This window comes from Ornithorhynchus anatinus, chromosome 11 (genome assembly GCF_004115215.2).
Source record: "Ornithorhynchus anatinus isolate Pmale09 chromosome 11, mOrnAna1.pri.v4, whole genome shotgun sequence".
Lineage (NCBI taxonomy): Eukaryota > Metazoa > Chordata > Mammalia > Monotremata > Ornithorhynchidae > Ornithorhynchus > Ornithorhynchus anatinus.
Window position 1 is genome coordinate 14,620,693 of NC_041738.1, and position 17,455 is coordinate 14,638,147.

Consider the following 17,455-nt stretch of genomic DNA (forward strand, 5'->3'; position numbering starts at 1 on the left):
TGGATGGATAGGAAAGGGTGGATTTTACCAATGTTGTGAAGGTGGGACCAACAGGATTTAGTGAAGGATTTAATATGTGGGTTGAATGGAAGAGAGGAATCACAGATAACACTGTCACAGACTTGTGAGACAGGAGGATGGTGGTGCCTTCTACAGGGATGAATAAAGGGAGCAAGTCAGGGTGACGCAGAAGGGAGTGGGAGAAAAGGAAAGTGGGGGCTTAGTCAGGGAAGGCCTCTTGGAGGAGATGTGCCATCAGTAAGACTTTAAAGCAGGGGAGAGGATTCTCAGTCCTGAAGTCTCCCATCCACTGCTCATCGTCATTCCTCATGATGCATGACATCACCATCGTCTTCAAACTTTATGGCCCAAGACTACAGTTTCAGATTATACTTTTTCACAGGTTCTTTTTGACAGGTTCTCCCTATAAGTGCCTCACACTCCAGAGCCGCTCCACCCGGGGCAGAACGTAGCTAATCAATTGCTCTTTTGTTCGATACCATCATGGCCGACCCACTACCGAGCTTGGTCAAGTCAGCAAGTCATTGGCATTGTGATGGACACCAGAGGCCGAATTCTGTCGGGATCCTAACAACCTGTCGTCGCTCACTCAGCCGTCTTCTTCCTCATGATTCCCTGGTGACTCCCAACTGAGCTCTCGCCTGTGTCCCCTTCCTGCCTTCCCCCAACCTGCATTACTTCCTACGGGAAGGTGTTTTAATCCTGAGCATTATCCCACAAAGGGGACCTTCACTCCATGTGACCCAGCCACCTGTGTGCCTCATAGCATGCTCCACCGCAAGGAAGACAAAGAGAGAGTGATCTGCCAGGTCACACAGTCACCTGACAGAACCCTGGTTGACGATGGCAGAAAATGGCTGAAGTGAGGAAATGTTCCTCAGGAAAGAGGGAAGCTCAAAATTGGGCTTTTGGAAACAAGGGCCTCATTGGCTGAGGGTGACAGGGAAGAAAATTATCCTTCCCTAGGGCCTAAGCACACTTCCTTGGCAGAAACTTAATCGCTAATCTATTTGCTGCTTTTCAATTGGCTGTAACAATAGTAAGGAAGAGATCTGGCATAGTGGATAATCAGTCACTGCCCCACCACCCATCATCAGTTAAGGTATATAAGGGGCCCAGGGCACCAGGAGGCATTCAGACTCAGGAATCTCCTCCTTCTCTTCTGAGATAGCGCCAGACGCTGAACCAACCGACGACATGGTCAACTCCTGCTGTGGATCCGTCTGCTCTGCCTTGAGCTGCAGAAGAGGCTGCTGCCAAGAGACCTGCTGCCAGCCCAGCTGCTGCCTCAGTCCTTGCTGCCCCCCGACTTGCTGCCAGACCACTTGCTGCAAGACCACCTGCTGCCGCCCAACGTGCTGTGTGACCAGCTGTTGTCGCCCGACCTGCTGCAGGCCCACTTGCTGCCAGTCGGTCTGCTGCCAGCCCACTTGCTGCCGCCCAGCCTGCTGCGTGTCCACCTGCTGCAGGCCCTGCTGCCCCCGTCCTTGCTGTGCTTCCAGCTGCTGTCAACCCTGCTGCCGCCCAGCCTGTTGCGTGACTAGCTGCTGCCAGCCTTGCTGCCGCCCATTGTGTTGCCAAACCACTTGCTGCCGGACAACTTGCTGCCGCCCGACCTGTTGTGTGCCCAGCTGCTGCCAGCCTTGCTGCAGCCCACCTTGCTGCCAAACCACTTGCTGCAGGACTAGCTGCTGCCGCCCTACTTGCGGTTCATCAGCTTGCTACTGAACAACCTCCACTCCCACCAGCTGCTTGTAGTCAATGACCTTCCACAGGATGTCCAGGTTAAGTGTCTCTCCTGAAGCCACCTAGGAGAAAGATTGTGCTGCCTGCCCATAATGCGCCACACTGCCTAACCCCAACTTAGGACCCACAATCCTCACTGCCATGGAACCAGGCCAAGCCTCCTACTCAAGCTCATCTCTCCACAGCCAGCATGGACACCGGTTTCCAAACAGAATTGACGCCATCAACCAAAAAGCCCAAAGGACATCTCAGTCCTCGTCCTCCCAACTGGCTCAGTGGCATGTCAATCCAAGAAGAGGCAAGGAAGTGTTCTGCGGCGATCCACCCCACTTGTTAAATACCTTCCTCGGCCCATGGTCTGGATTCTGGTTTGCCGAATCCTTCAAGCCTTCTAAAACACTGCCTTCACTTCCCAATCCTCACCCTTATTATGTCCCCAATTATCTCTAATAAAATTTCCCTTCCCGGCACAGAAATATCCTGGCATTGTAAATCTTTATTTCCTGAGTGTTTGTCCTTGATTGCTGGCCAAGCCCTATGGATAATTGAAAAATTTTGGCAACACAAATCTTTATTTCTTCAGAGTTCCTCGATTCCTCACCAATTCCATTAACAAACTATGTGCTGAGAGGCACACTTCAAAGCTACCTGGTGCCTAAGCTCATCAACCCAGACTGTGCGTGGTCAAGTGGGCAGAAAAGTTGACTCTGCCCACATGGGGAGGATTAAAGTCACTCACTTTCGCTACTCCCTTCCAAACGTGTAACTCATAAACCAGTCGTCAGTCACTTTACAGATGGCACTATTTGGAAAAATGCCAATCACAAGGAAGATTAGCAAAGAGGAGGATGGAGATAATTAAGGGAGAGAATGCTTAAACCATGTGGAGAGAGCTCTCCATTTGGGAGTTCTGGGAGCTAGGATCAGGGAATGAGCTTCTTCTGCAGAGTTGTCTGGGTGTCTTCTAGGAAGGGCTGTGATCTGCAGGAGGAAATGGAACTAATATATTTGTAATTATGGAAAAACCTCAGCATTCTTGAAATCAGAGATTTACAGATGAAGTTCTTGATGACTTTCAAGGAGAAGAGTGGAGGTTTTTTCAAATTTTTTCCAGGCTTCTACTGTAACCCCTTGGGTCTTCATTAGCATGCAAACTCCAAACCCACGGGGATTTCTGGAGGTGAAAATACATTCATTCACAGAATGGAGGCAGCAAATTTTCTTGAGACATCTGGAGTGCACTAGCAGAAGCTATCTGGGGGCACACAACGAAGGTGAGACCTTCCAAATGTCCCCCTTTCCTTCATGATGGTTCCAATCAGGGAAGGCTGCCCAAACAGGAACATTCTAGTCTGGCTCCAGGCTGGCAGGGAATCTTGTAATTAGAGCCCACAGCTTGCCCTGTTTGATTTTACCAGGTCTGGAAGTGACTACTTTTTTATGGTATTTGTTATGTGCTTACTGTGTATCAAGCACCGTTCTAAGTGCTGGGATAGGTACAAGTTAATTAGGTCAAACATAGATCCTGTCCCACATGGGGTCACAGTCTCTGTAAGAGGGATAAAAGGTATTTAATCCCCAATTTACAGTTAAGGAAACTGAGACACAAGTGACTTGCCCAAGGTCACAGAGTGTATTGCCAGAGGCAGGATTAGAACCCAGGTCCTCTGACTCCCAGGCCCATGCTCTTTCCACTAAATCGCACTGCTTCTCAGATGTGGTTCCGATCAACCCCTGCAAATATCCATAAAGCCCCAGTGTGAAGTAGCTTAATATAATAGTAACTACAGCATTTGTTAAGTGCTCACTCTGTGCTAGACACTGTTCTAAGTGCTGGGGTAGATACAAGCAAATCAGGTTGGACATAGTCCCTATCCCATATGGGACTCACAAACTTAATCCTCATTTTACAGCTGAGGTAACTGAGGCACAGAGAAGTTAAGTGTCTGTCCCAGGGCCACACAGCAGGAAAGAAGCAGTGTGGCTTAGTGGATAGAACAGAAGCCTGAGAGTCAGAAGGTCATGGGTTCTAATCCTGGCTCCACCACTTGACTGCTGTGTGACCTTGGGCAGATCACTTCACTTCTCTGGGCCTCAGTTCCCTCATCTGTAAAATGGGGATTAAAAGTGTGAGCCTCATGTGGGACAGGGACTGTATCCAATCTGACTAACTTGAATCTACCCCAGCACTTTGTATCCCCCGCTTCTAGACTGTGAGCCTGCTGTTGAGTAGGGATTGTCTTTATTTGTTACCAAATTGTATTTTTGAAGTGCTTAGTACAGTGTTCTGCACACAGTAAGAGGTCAGTAAATACAACGGAATGAATGAACAGTGCTTGGCACAGAGTAAGTGCTGAACAAGTATAATAATTATTCATTATTATTAAGTGGCAAAGTCTGGATTAGAACCCAGTCTTTATGATAATCAGACACATGCTCTATCCACCAGGCTATGCTGCTTCTCATGGCCAAATCCAGAGCAGAATCCCCTAGACATGAGAAGGGGATGCTACCATCTTCCATGGTTGGAACAGCTTTCCCTGTCAGAGTGCCCCGGAACCTGTGAATCTATTGCTATAACTTCTTGGGAAAGTCATGCTGCTCATATCTATGTGCCTTCCTCCGGATAATGAAGTTGACTTCTGGTCTAGAAGTGGTTTCAGGGGAGTGGGAGGCTTAGGTGCTGACTCACTCAAAGTGATACTTGCTCTTCCCCTTAAGAGGGCTTCTATGTCAGTCATCGTATTTCATGATCATAATCACCATCTTCAACAGCAGCAACACCACCCTCAGGAGAAAAGCAGCTGCAGGACTGGTGTGGCCTCCACAGAGCCTCTGGAGGATTGTGGCACAGCCGCTGTAGCAGTCTCTGAACCCTAAGGAGCCTGAAATTCTGCTCCACTAACCAAATACCCTACTTATTTTGGTTTTGTCTTTATGTTGTCTTAGTGGTTTCTTTTTCCCTCCTTCCTCATGTGTCAGGCCCCTTTCCCTTTTTATTTTCAGATTGTGAGCCCCCCGTGTATTCTTTTCCAGTGTTTACTACAGTGTTCTGCACACAGAAAGCACATGATAAATATTATTAATACTAATACTAGAGAAGCAGCGTGGCTCAGTGGAAAGAGCCCAGACTTGGGAATCAGAAGTTATGGGTTCAAGTTCCGGCTCTGCCGCTTGTCAGCTGTGTGACCGTAGGCAAGTCACTTAATTTTCTGTGCCTCAGTTACCTCATCTTTAAAATGGGGATTAACTGTGAGCCTCATGTGGGACAACCTGATTACTCTGTATCTACCCCAGCTCTTTGAACAGTACTCTGCACATAGTAAGCGCTTAACAAATACCAACATTATTATTAGTAGTAGTAGTACTCAGTGTACCTCATTCTCTGTCTCTCACTTTGACGTCTTGCTCATGCCAAGTCTCCTGTCTGAAATTCCCTCCCCCTTCACGTTCACTACTTTCCCCATCTAAAGTTCTAAAATTAAATCTCCTTTAAGAATCTTCTCCAGCCTCTACTACTACCAGTTTAGCCCTTCTTTAGCACCTGTATATAAGCATTCTTTGCACATGGGTAGTCCTCAATAGCAATTCTGTTACATCTTCAAACTTTATTTTGTTTCCCCCTACCTGTAATATTTTAGTGCTAGATTGCAAACTTTTTAGAGGAAGAGAATGTGTCTACTAACTAAATTATATTCAATCCATTTAGTGCTCAGGCAAATACCATCGATTGGAGTGTGCCTTTCAGTACCTGATTTTTTCATGGGACTTGCCAGGAGCTGAGGACAAACACTCAAGAAGTAGATTCATCATGATGCCAGGATTTTCTGTTCTGAGAAGGAAATTCTATTGAAAAAGGATTAAGGTCAGGATGGGAAGAAAAATGGGTTTCATACTGGAAGGATTAGGTTCACGGATACTGGACTAGGGACTGAAGAAGGGATTTCTGAATCCAGATGGATTATCACAGGCAATCCATTGTCCCTCCTTAGACTAACATGTTGGTACCAAGCCAGACAAGAGGATGGGGAGACTGAGATGTCTTTTAGGATTTGGCCAAAGCTTAATGCTGTTTGGAAACCAGTGTCCACACTGACTGAGGGGGTAGACATTGAGTTTCCAAAGGTGAAGAGACTGTGGTCCAGGTTGGTGTCAGGCAGGTGGCTTATTATGGGCAGGCAGCCCGATCCTTGTCCCACGTGGCTTCAGGAGGTCCAGTGAATTTGGGCAACTGTGTCATCTTTACAAGCAGGGGAGGGGAGGTAGTTCGGCAACAAGATTAGGACCACAGGTAGTGTGGCAGCAGGTGGTTCTGCAGCAAGTGGGATTTGGCAGCAAATTGGGTGGAATGAGGCTAGCATGAGCTAGAATACTCCAGTAATCTTTGGAGAAGCCTTATTGATTTTGCAAGGCTCTGCATGCATGACCAACTGAGGTTTCTCCCTGATAGAAAGCCCCACTCCTGTGGGGCATCCTGAAAATCATTGAATGAGACTGTCTCTTCTGACTTTACCGAGATTAGATTGCTTGGACAGTGCAGCCTAACACCTTTCTCATTGCTCTGAGGATACCAGGGGTTAGAAGAGTGAAAGCATCATGTTAATTATCGTATCCGTCATTATGTTCCTATCTACATTTACCCACTGACCTTGACAATGGGAAGTAAGTAGAAACTAACTTTAATCAGTTCCATTTTCAGCTCTGATCCCCCAAAACCCATGATCTTTTTGCAGGGGTGACAATCTTCAACCTTGAGAAGAAGAAGTCCTAGTGGAAAGAACCCAGGCCTGGGTGTCAGGAGGCCTGAGTTCAAATCCCTAGTTATGCCACTTGCCTACTGCATGACCTTGGACCAGTCACTTAACTTTTTTGTGCTTCAATATCCTCATCCACAAAATAGGCATTAAAACCCTATGCACCCTCCACTTTAGACTGTGAGCCCCATTTGGGACAGAGACTGTGTCCAACCCAATTAATTTGTATCCTTAGTACAGTGCTTGGAGCATAGTGAGCAGTTACCAAACACTACCATTATAATTATCATTATTGAGAGGGATGATAATCAGCATTTAGAGTTGCTGAAATAGAATGGATGCCTCCTTACCCATCATTAATTCTCACAGCCTCTCTCACACTAATGATATAGTCAAATTGGGCCTAATGCCTGCTCAAGATCCAAATAGATTCAAAGCTTACCCACTCAAGAGAGGAAATGATTACAGGGTTTAGGGAGAAGACAATAAGCACAGAGCACTTAGGCAAGAGCTCCAGACCAAGAGAAAACCATTTTCTATCTTTCCATCTTCTAAGTGTTTAAACTGTGAATTTAAATTGTGAAGACTTTTTAAGAAATTCAATCCCTTTCAGGGTACCTAAAAGTGTTAATTCACAATACTGCATTCTTAGAAATCATTTTGACTAATCTATCTCCCTGGTAATCTACACATTGAAATAATTTTGGTTTTTTTCCCATTTCACAGGTGAAAACTAGTGATGAAAATGCTGATCCAAATCACCCCAAAGTCTATGGCAGAGCAAGGATTCAGATCCTACACTAATGAGCACATCACATATATGAATCTGTAAGGATCACAGTCACAAGGTTGCAGGACTCCAGGTAAATTACTGGGATTGCACTCTGTCTGTTCCCCTCTTTTCCCATGCTGGTTTATTAGGTGAAATATCACCAAACTAACAGTCTTCCCTGATTAAGGCCTCATTTCCTGACACCCTATCTCTTCTGCCATCTTCTATGAACTTGGATTTGTACCCTTTAGATATTTGGAATTCATACACCCGCAGCCCCGCAGCATTTATGTACATACTTTATATATATATATTAATATCTGTCTCCCCATCTACAGTTAAGTTCATTGTGGGAAGAGAATGTGGTCTACCAACTCCGTTGAATTGTACTCTCCCAAGTGCTTAGTACAGTACTCTGAGCACAGTAAGCACTCAATATAATACCATTCTTTGTGTGACAATAAATTCCACTGGGTTATGCCTTTGTGTCCTATCTAGTTCAGTGAGGCAGAAATTGTGGATTAGTATTTCTCCACTCCTCTCCCCATCTTTTTCCAAAGTGGGTGCAGCCATCCTGGAGGCTGATGGAGCAGTGAAGGCAGTAAGTGGATCTGGGCAGAGGAGCAGTGGCATGACTATCCCACCTGATTGCACTCCTTCCTCTGGAGCTGTGGTCCTGGACAGAGGAAGGACCAGGAGAGGATGAAGGCAGGAAAATCAAAGCTAAGTTGGCTCTGTTCCAGTTCCATTGTTCCTCAGTGGTCCTTTTTCATGTTGGCATGTTGGTCTACACATTCCCCACCACAACCATGGGCACCAGTGACTATGGGACCAGTGGACCAAGTACCCACAGGGCTGCCATACTTAAATGTCTCAGTAGGGAATTCTACAAACCAGACATATTTGAAATGACTGAAGAATATCAAGAAACACAGCGGTCATGAGTTGGTCAAGTTTATTAGCATTTGCCTGGAGGAGGTACTTTACTCTTGAAGAGCTTAGAACAAATCTTTGAACTTGTGAACTTGGAAAGCAAGACACCTGGAGAGAAAATCTGAAAGACAGCTGCTCTGCTAAAATGATGCAAGATTAACACATCAGGACACGCAGACATAGTCTGCTCTCGTATGTGAAAAAACTAATTCTTAGTAGCTGGTCCCATCTCTTGGACAATGACAGAAAGAGATTTCCTAGTCGAAATCGTTGCCAGTGGCTTACAGGTAGTGACAGCACATGCTGGGAGCTAACTGAACTATGCCAAGCAACAGGATAAAAGGCCTACACTGCTTGCACGCAAGGCCGACCCAGGTGAGGAGCGAAACACCATTTTATCAGCAGTAAGTTGACCTGCAGGAACTCTTCCTGTAGCTAGTGGGGCAGCAGGAAGCGGGTGCACAACTGGCTGCTTTATAAAAACATGGAGTGCTTGGTCGGTAGTAATTGGAACCACAGCTATCTGGCTCATAGGAACCGGTAACACAGCAGGAAGGCCGGAAAGAGCTGGAGATACACTCGGCTGTTTTCCAGGAAAGGGGCACAGAGCAGATGGGTCGGTAACAAGTTGGTTGACAGGAAAGGGAAGTCCTACCGCTGATTTGCGGGATCTGGGTATGGAGAAGGTGGTTGTACAAAGTAAGTCGGCTGGCAGATGCGGACAGTGGAAGAACGTGCCGGCAGTAAAGTGGCTGGCAGGAGATGGGTGCAAAGCATGATGGTTTCGCAGGAAAGAGGTCCACAGGAAGACGGCTTGACCGGAAATGGTTTGACAAGGACTGAGAATGGAAGGAGATTGGCTGGTACCAAGTCGGTCCATACGATCGCGACTCACAGCTTGTTTGTTGACTGGAATCCAGTTGATAACAAGTTGCCTGGCATGGACGCAGGCATACAGACAGTTGGTTGACAGGATGCCTGCTGGCAGGACCCGGAATCAGAGCAGAGAGCTTGGCAGGAACTGGAATCACAGGATGACTGTTGGCAGGGACCGGATTCACAGACAACTGGTTGGCACGAACTGGGTATACACACCGTTTCCTGGCAGGGGGTTTGTTGGCAGGAGCTATTCTCACAGCCCTTTGATTGACTGAGACTGGAATCACAGCAAGATGACTGACAAGTGTTGCTTAAACAGGCTGACTGATCAGTATTAGGTATGAAGCAGAGAGTAGGCAAGCAAGCTGGTTGGCAACAAAACCAGCAAGGAAGCTGGTTGGACACAGTAGGTTGGCAGGAACTGGACTCACAGCACGATTGTTGGCAAGGACTGGATTCACAGGCAGACGGTTGGCATGAACTGGGAACGCACACTGTTTCTTGGCAGGGCCCTTGTTGGCAGGAGGTGCTATCACAGCCCTTGGATTGACAGGGATTAGATTCACAGCAAGACGACTGGAAGGTTCTAGATGACTGACGGGAGCTGGGAATGTAGCAGATTGTGCGGTAGCAGATCGGCTTGCAAACAAAACCCGCACAGGAAGTTGATGTAGTACAAGTTGGTTGGCTGGGGCTGGAGTCACAGGAAATTGGCTGGCAGCAGCTCGATGGTCCACAGCCGGTCTCTTGGCAGGTAACCAGTTGCCAGGTTTGGCTCTGGCAGGCACTGGGCAAGCAGAGACCACTTCCACAGCTCATCCCATTACAGCAAATAGAGACAGCAGGAGCAGCTGGGAGGGCAGTACAACTTCCGGAACAGCAGCCGTCAGACATGGTGTCCTGGATTCAGAGTACCGGTCGGTTGCAAGGAGTACGTTCCTGAGTTTGAGAGTCTCTTAGGCACCCGTGGCTTTTATACTCCTTCTCCTCCTCCAATATACTCCCCTTCCTCAATGTTATGGCCCGGCAGATGGCATCTTTTCCTTATTGTTGTTTAGACCATCTGCATCCAAGCATTTAAGCTATCATTAAGCAGCAGTCATTTGCCTATGAAACTATTGCCCCTACGTTAAAACCAAAACCACTGTTTGTTTGTTTTTGCCAATCTCCACCACATCTTTTGTGCTATTGCCCCTGATACAAGGAGTCTCTTCCAGGTGAGTTTCCTCCTAGTCCCATCAGTCAATCAGTGGTATTTACTGAGCACTTACTCTGTGCAGAGCACTGTCCTTGGGAGAATACATCAGAGTTGGTAGACATATTCCCTGCTGACCAGGAACTTACAGTCTTAACTCTTATTAAACTAAAGAGTCCTTCCCCTCTTCCTTTTAAGAGGGTTGCTTTGGGCCACTGATGCAGCTGTGAATATCAGCTCTGGTTCTCATGCTCAGAGCTTAAATTAAATCAGAGCAGACCTAATAGAAATTGGACAATGGGCCTCAAAATGGCAGTTTCTCTGCCTCTTTTTCTATGGGGGTTGGGAGAGAGGTTCTGAGAATATTGCCGCTGGCCTCCCTGATCTGTTCCTTTACTTGAACTGCAGAGCACTGCTGGTGGAAATCCAGACACCACTGAACCTCACGATCTCTCACCACCTAAAATTCGTCCTCACCTGCTATATCACTAATATCTCCTCCACCAGGCAACATTATTGCTCCATCCTAATTAGCTTTTATGCCCACTGCCAGTGCCAGCTGTTTCAGATATTTAATTATTTCCTCCAAACCTCTTTCCCCCTGCCCTCCCCCATATCTTGCCCCTAATGACCTGGACACATACTTTACTGATAAAACTAAAACTGTCAGGTGTGATCTCCCTAAAATCTTCCCTACTCTCCTAAAGGAAAGTCTTCCTTTCCCCTCTTTGTCTTTCCCATACTAGTGATCGACTCTTCCATAACCTAGGTGGGAACTTGAGTTCTGTCCATGCTTATGCCTAGTGACCAAATCTTGTGAGAAAACTCACAACTCCCGAAGTATACGCCAGCCCCAAGCAGCAGTGCTAACTCTAGTGCAGCTCCAGGTGTGTCTCCAGTGTGAAGGAGGAGCAGGAGGTGGGGCTGTCTATGAAGCGGAGGGAGTAGCCACCCATTTATATTCACTCCACATGCTTCTTTAACTATCCTTCAGTCTCAAAGATGAGAACCCTGACCTTGATGCTCACCTGTGGCCGTGTATGTGATTGAAACAGCCAAGAACCCAATCTCACCACTCATACATGGAGATTGTTGTCTGTTGTGTTGTTGCATCTGTTGTTTGTGAGTCCGGGTTTCCCCTGTCTCTATGGGGTTAAGGTTTCCTAAAGAAACTGCACTTGGCAACTCCAGTGATTAACACCATTTCAGCTCTGCCCCTGGCCTGCTCTGTGACCTTGGACAAGCCTCTTAACTTTTCTTGGTCTCAGTTTCCTCAACTATAGAATCTGGATTTAATTTCTGTTTTCCATCCTACTTAGATTGTGAGACCCCATGGGATAGGTACTGAGTCCAGCCTGATGACTTTTTATCTAACCCAGCGCTTAATGTGATGCTTGATAAGCCCTTAACAAATGTTATATATGAAAAGCCACAACTATTTTTATTTATTATTAAGCTTTATGGAAAGTAGAGGGGAAGGAGCTGACTTCTGTCTCTCCAATTGAAATTCAGGTACGTTTGTGAAGAACACCCCAATCAAGTATTTTAAACTTGTTCCTAGCTGGCTGTGATTTCATTTGGCACTTCTGGCTGTACCAAATTAGTTGGGCGTTATTTGCTTCTTATCGTTGGTTAACACAAAGGAAATCTTCCTGTTGCTACCAGTTGTTGCCCAGGTAAGACCTTTTTTTTAAAACTCGCTTTGCCTCCCTACATACTGCCAACCTGCACCCTCATGTGTCCTACCCTCCTTTAAATTTCTATCCTCTATATGGCATGCTGGTTGCCCCAAATCCTGGCCCTGTTTTCATCTGTGCTTCTCTCCCTCCCACCTACCCCCCATTGTGCTGGATTTGTGATCTAAACCCCACAACCTGTTCCACATTCCTTCTTGTTTTTCATCCTCCCTGCCCTATTCCCAGCCTTGGTCCTTTCTGTCCTGGTTCCTTTCCCAGAATCCCCCCAAATCACAGGGATGAAACAAGGGCCAAGAGAGTGAGGGTCAAAGGCTGCTCCATCCCTGCCAGTTCCCTTCCATCCCACACTGCCCAGGACCAGGACTTTCATGTTCCCATGGTATGTTCTCACAGGGACAGGAGCTGATGCTTTCTGTGCCCAGCCTAAACCAGGCAGAAGGCCTGACTAAGCGGGAAAAGCAGGAGAGGATATGGAGGGAGGGTGATCACCCTCTGCTGCCTGGAGGAAGCAGAACTGCACTCTGAGGAGCCTTGTAGGAAACTAGGACTGTTTTGGTCCCTAGTGCACTCAGTTCTTCCAGAATACTCCAGTTACATTACTGACAAACCCCACATTAAATAAAACTCATTAACCCCACATACATGCACAGAACCATTTCTCCCATCAGCACATCGTATTTTATACGAGCAGGGGTGGGGGAGGTGGGGATCAGATGGACATCCTCTGATTCCCTAACAGGGTTCTAGGCAAAACACTGAATGAAAACACGTGCTGGGGTAGAACTAAGCCTACTTCCTGTGGTTCTAATAGACTGAGGCCTAGAACTCTTTAGGATACTGAGTTAAATGGAAATTTCCAGGTACCAATCTATGGGAATGGTATTGCAAGGTGCCTCAAGTGGTAACTCCCGGCTCCGGTTCAATTTTATTTTTATTGGTGACTGAGATGTAGGAATCAAAAACATGTTCCTCGGATTGGCAGGAGGTCCTCATTGGGGCTCATAAGACTTTGTAAAACACAAGAGTGGCAGAGACAGATTGGAAAAATGACCCTGTAAAAATAGAAATTCCCACCAGACAAGGATAAAGGAATGTACTCCCTCCCCAAACCATGCCCATATTGCCACAGCATAAGAACTATGTCTGCTAAGTGTGCTCAGTCAGATTTATTGGCATTTCATAATCTCTCCCTCTCAGCTGAGGGCTATCAAGTATCAGGGATGCAGGGAAGATGCAGAAGAGGTTCTCAAAAACAGAAATGTTTTTCTGAAATGAAAAGGGATTGAAAAGACCTGGCTAAAGATGATGGAGTTCAACCGTGGACAGCCTTCCAGGAGCCTTGGAAAGGAAACCTGGATTTCCATTCCCAGTACCCTAACTGGGACTTCATCTGGAGCTGGGAGGAGTTCAGGGTTTGGGAAAGAGCAAAGGCAGCATAAACAGGGGGAAGTGGCTATAGACTAAAAGATCTTCTGATCCTGTGGAGGTCAAGCAGCAGACCAAGGTCTTCTCATACTAGCAACATATTGAGTGTGAAATCAAATCTTCAGGATGAGACTCAGCAGGAGGGTTTGGTGGGAGCTTCCGCCGAGTCACAGGGGGCGGGACTGGTGGGCTTGCAGGACGTGGTGACGGTGGAGGTGGGCTGGCAGGGAGGAGCCTCAGACACAGCTGGTTTGCAGACGTTGGACTCAGAGCAATCTGGAGAGCTGGAGGAGGACTTTCGGCAAGACGGCTTGTAGGTGGCGGGTTCCGGGTAAGCAGACCGAATGCAGACTGGGCGGTAAGAAGCCGAGGTGACGCAGGGTCCTCGGCGCAGAATGGGTAAGGGGTATGTTGGGCGGTAGCAAGATGGGCGGTAAGAAATCGACGGGACGTACGGCTTGCAGGTCACGGGCTGGAGCAGAGCGATCGGTAGCAGGCCGGTCGATAGGAGATGGACGTGATACAGGATGGTCGGCAGGAACTCGGCACGTAGCACGTGGGCCGAGAGCAAGGGGCCCGCCCGACGGCAGAGACGGAAGAACCCGGTCGGCAGGAGAGTGACTGGCAGGGGGAAGGTCCGCTGCACACGGGTTTGCAGGAGAAGGCCTCACAGCAGGGTGTCTGGCAGGATGAGGGGAGGCAGCAGGCAGGCAGGCAAGAATTAGGCTCACAGGAAACGGACCTGCAGCGTTGGATGAGGTAGCAGGTCGGTTGGCAAGGAGAGGGAATGCATACCGTTTCTTGGCACGAGCTGGGATCGAAACAAGTTGGTTGACAGGGGCTCGATGTCCCACAGGGTGATTCTTGGCAGGGATCGGTAATGCACGTTGGCTCACAAGGGCTGGGGATGCAGCAGACTGTCTGGTAGCAAACTGGTTCACACACCAGGGTCACACAGGGGTCTGGTTGGCCGCAGCAAGGCTCACAGCACGATGGTTCGCAGGTCCCGGACTCACAGCAGATCGGCTGGCAGCAAACAGGCTCACAGCAGGCGGGTTCGCAGCAAACAGGCTCACAGCAGGTTGGTTCGCAGCAGCTGGCCTCACAGCAACTCGGGGGGCAGCTTGGGGCTCTGCAGCAGGGGTCCGGGCAAGTTACCAGTTGCCATGTCTGAGTTTGGCAGGCGCTGGGCAGGCAGATCGGGCTTCCGCAGCTTACATCAGTAGAGCAGAGGGAGATGGCAGGAACAGTGGCGCAATTCCTGGAACAGCAGTTGGCGGACATAGTGCTGGGAGTGTGATTTGCCCCTGGGTTGCGAGGAGAGAATGGCCTGAGACTCAGAGTCCCTCTCGTCTGCCTGGATTTTTATATCACCTGGCTAGCCCACGTGGCCCCACGTACCCCCTCGTCGTCCTTGTTGTTGTTTAGAATGCTTTGCCAACAAGCATCTTATTAAACGGCTGTTTGTTTGCTCTCATAAAACACCTTCCCGTTTGCCTCGGTGCTAAATGTGGGTTCAATTATCCTGCAGTTGGATCGAAACAAGCAGTTGGTGGGCCACTCTACATTCCTGGATGGGGCCTGCCCTCCCTTCCTGTCGCTGGGGACGCTCGGGAAAGCCAAGTGCTCCTGTGCATACTCGTAGTTATCCTTTTCTCTTGGTATCCAGATCCCCTGGTGGATAAGGAGGGTCCCCACCAAGGAATAGTGGGGGATGACAAGTGAGCCATCATAGGCTTGTTTTAATTGCGCTGCCTAAGTATCACTCAGAAAGAAGGGGCAAAAGGAGAAGTCCCAAGATGTGCCCCTGGAATATCCTGTTTCTTCCATTTGATCCCCTTGCCATGCCAGGTCAAAATAACAATTGATAATTGTGGTACCTTTTAAGTGCCAGGCACTGTGCAGAGTGCTGGGGTAGGTACCAGACAATCAAATTAGGCACAGTCCCAGTCCCTGTCTTTCACTAGGTTCCCAATATAGCTTATCCCCATTTTGCAGGTGAGGAAACTGAAGCCCAGAGAAGCTAAATGACTTGACCAAGGTCACACAGCAGGCAAGTGGAGCAGCTGAGATTAGAACCCAAATCTTCTGACTCCCAATCTCATGTTCTTTCCATTAGGCCACACTGATTCCCCAGGGGTTGAAAGGAGGATAGCCCAGGTCCCTCCTTCTGTCTTAGGGGAAAACTAATTTGGCATCAACCCAGTGACCTATGAACCCTTAACCTAATACAGTAAGCAGTTTTTCTCTACCGGATGCTAACCTCCAGTTAGGAGGTGCAGTGGCTGAATGGAGAGAAAGTCCATTTGGAAGGTTTTGGGCCTCAGAGTTCATTCCTTGGCAGGAGTCCCTATTGGAGAGGTGATTCCAATCTGAGAGATTCCCCAGAAGTTGAGGGATTTCTGGCCTGTTGGGCCTGTTGGTGAACTTTTACACCTCTGAGGGAGGCAGGTTCCCAGAGGCCAGGGTGAGTCTTAGTAAGCTTAAGGAGTGTGTCTTCAGAAAGGAAGATGACGACGATATTCAACTTCCACACCACACTCACTGGAGTCGAGGAGTGCCTGGGAAGCACCCTGTTTCTCTGGCGTTATCGGAGAACATCCTTAAGATCACAAGAGAAGGGCATCCCCACCCTACTCCAGTAGGGGGCAGATCATTCCTGCAGCCACCATGGTAAGGGATTCCCCAGTCAACTACACTAGGTATCCCTGGGGCCCCAGGTCCGAAGAAATGGGTCTGTAGACATGGATGGCCCATCCGGTTCTTCCTGTCTCCTCCTACCCCACCAAACCAGTGTCTGCAAGAGATCAGCTTGACCCCCTCAGTGGATCTGGAAGGGTCAGTGGGAAAAGAAAAGGGGGGCATATTTTCCCTTTGATTCCCCTATCTTCAAGACGGCTTTCTTCACCCTCTTTTCAAAATGGCCTCCTGGTGGGTACCAAGAAGTGATAGTTGGAAAAGCCATCTGTCCAGCAGTGTGCCTGATGCAGAAAAATTCACCAAATGGTCGATGTGTTCATGTCCTAAAAGTACTAATCTTCAACCTCTCCTCCTTTTCAGATCAGGGCCACCCCTTCCCAGGATTCACTATCAGCAAAGCACCTTTAATTCACTGTAGTCATTTCAATATTCCAGGCTAACACCAATTTTTCATTTTTCCAGGACCTGACTTCATTATTCAATCAATCAGTGGTGTTTATTGAATGTGTATTGTGTGCAGAGCCCTATCCTAAGAGCAGAGAGAGTTGGTAGACACGTTCCCTGACCACAAGGAACTTACAGAATAAAGGAGTTGACAGTTATTTTCAACAATTCGCTTTGGAAGTCAAAGAGTTACACCAGGTGCTGTGGATCACTAAAGATACCCTCCTGGGGATCGCATGTCCCAGTGATCATGGAAAAGAATGTTGCAGATGCCATCCCCCAAATCTTTAAATATCGACTACCACTCTTCTGCTCCTCCTGCTTATGGTTTGCTGTCCCTCATCTCCTCCAACTTCACTTCTCTTCTAAATGTCTGTCTAAATGGAGTGCTCAGCAACTCCCTGTTCTCATCTTCCCTTTCTGAGATCTCCTCGGTAGACCAATCAGTCAATTAATCAATCAAATTTCTTGAGAGTTTGGGACTGTACTGATGGTCATTTCCTCAGAGGACCTTGAGAATGAGCATGGAAGATAGAAGATTGTCTTCTGACCCCTTTTCAAACCCACCCTCCTGTCTCTGGAGTCAATCACAAATGCTGCTGTCTTTCAAGTTCTTCCAAGAGAAACTCTTTCCCATGTCCCTTGGGCCTGTGGAAATGAGGGGTAACTGGAACCATAGTAACTAGATTCCTTTTGCCAGCCAAAAAAATGGCACCACACCCCAGAGGTGTGAACCACTAGCCCTTCCTGCTTATATCAGCTTATCCAGAATTCCTAGGTACTCCCTGGCCTTGAAGTGAGAAAGGGCCAGGTCCCTTTGGTAAAGACAGGACATTTCTATTCTATCCCCTATTCTGGGGGAAGGCAGAGAGCTGGTACGCTTGCTGAG

At 47.9% G+C, this 17,455-nt stretch overlaps 2 protein-coding genes across 2 annotated transcripts; one reads left to right on the forward strand and one right to left on the reverse strand.

Annotated features, from left to right (window-relative positions):
• The first annotated feature begins 1,163 nt into the window (after positions 1-1,163).
• LOC100084880 (keratin-associated protein 4-3) lies at positions 1,164-1,749 on the forward strand. Its single transcript, XM_001507462.3, has one exon. The coding sequence runs from the start codon at positions 1,219-1,221 to the stop codon at positions 1,747-1,749; it is 531 nt and encodes a 176-aa protein (XP_001507512.2). The 5' UTR covers positions 1,164-1,218.
• Positions 1,750-13,887: 12,138 nt separating this feature from the next.
• On the reverse strand, positions 13,888-14,706 carry LOC103168076 (keratin-associated protein 16-1). The gene is made up of 2 exons (XM_039913479.1): positions 14,368-14,706; positions 13,888-14,043 (listed from the first exon to the last, which is right to left on the reverse strand). The coding sequence occupies exons 1-2, from the start codon at positions 14,704-14,706 to the stop codon at positions 13,888-13,890; spliced, it is 495 nt and encodes a 164-aa protein (XP_039769413.1).
• Between the last annotated feature and the right edge of the window lie 2,749 nt (positions 14,707-17,455).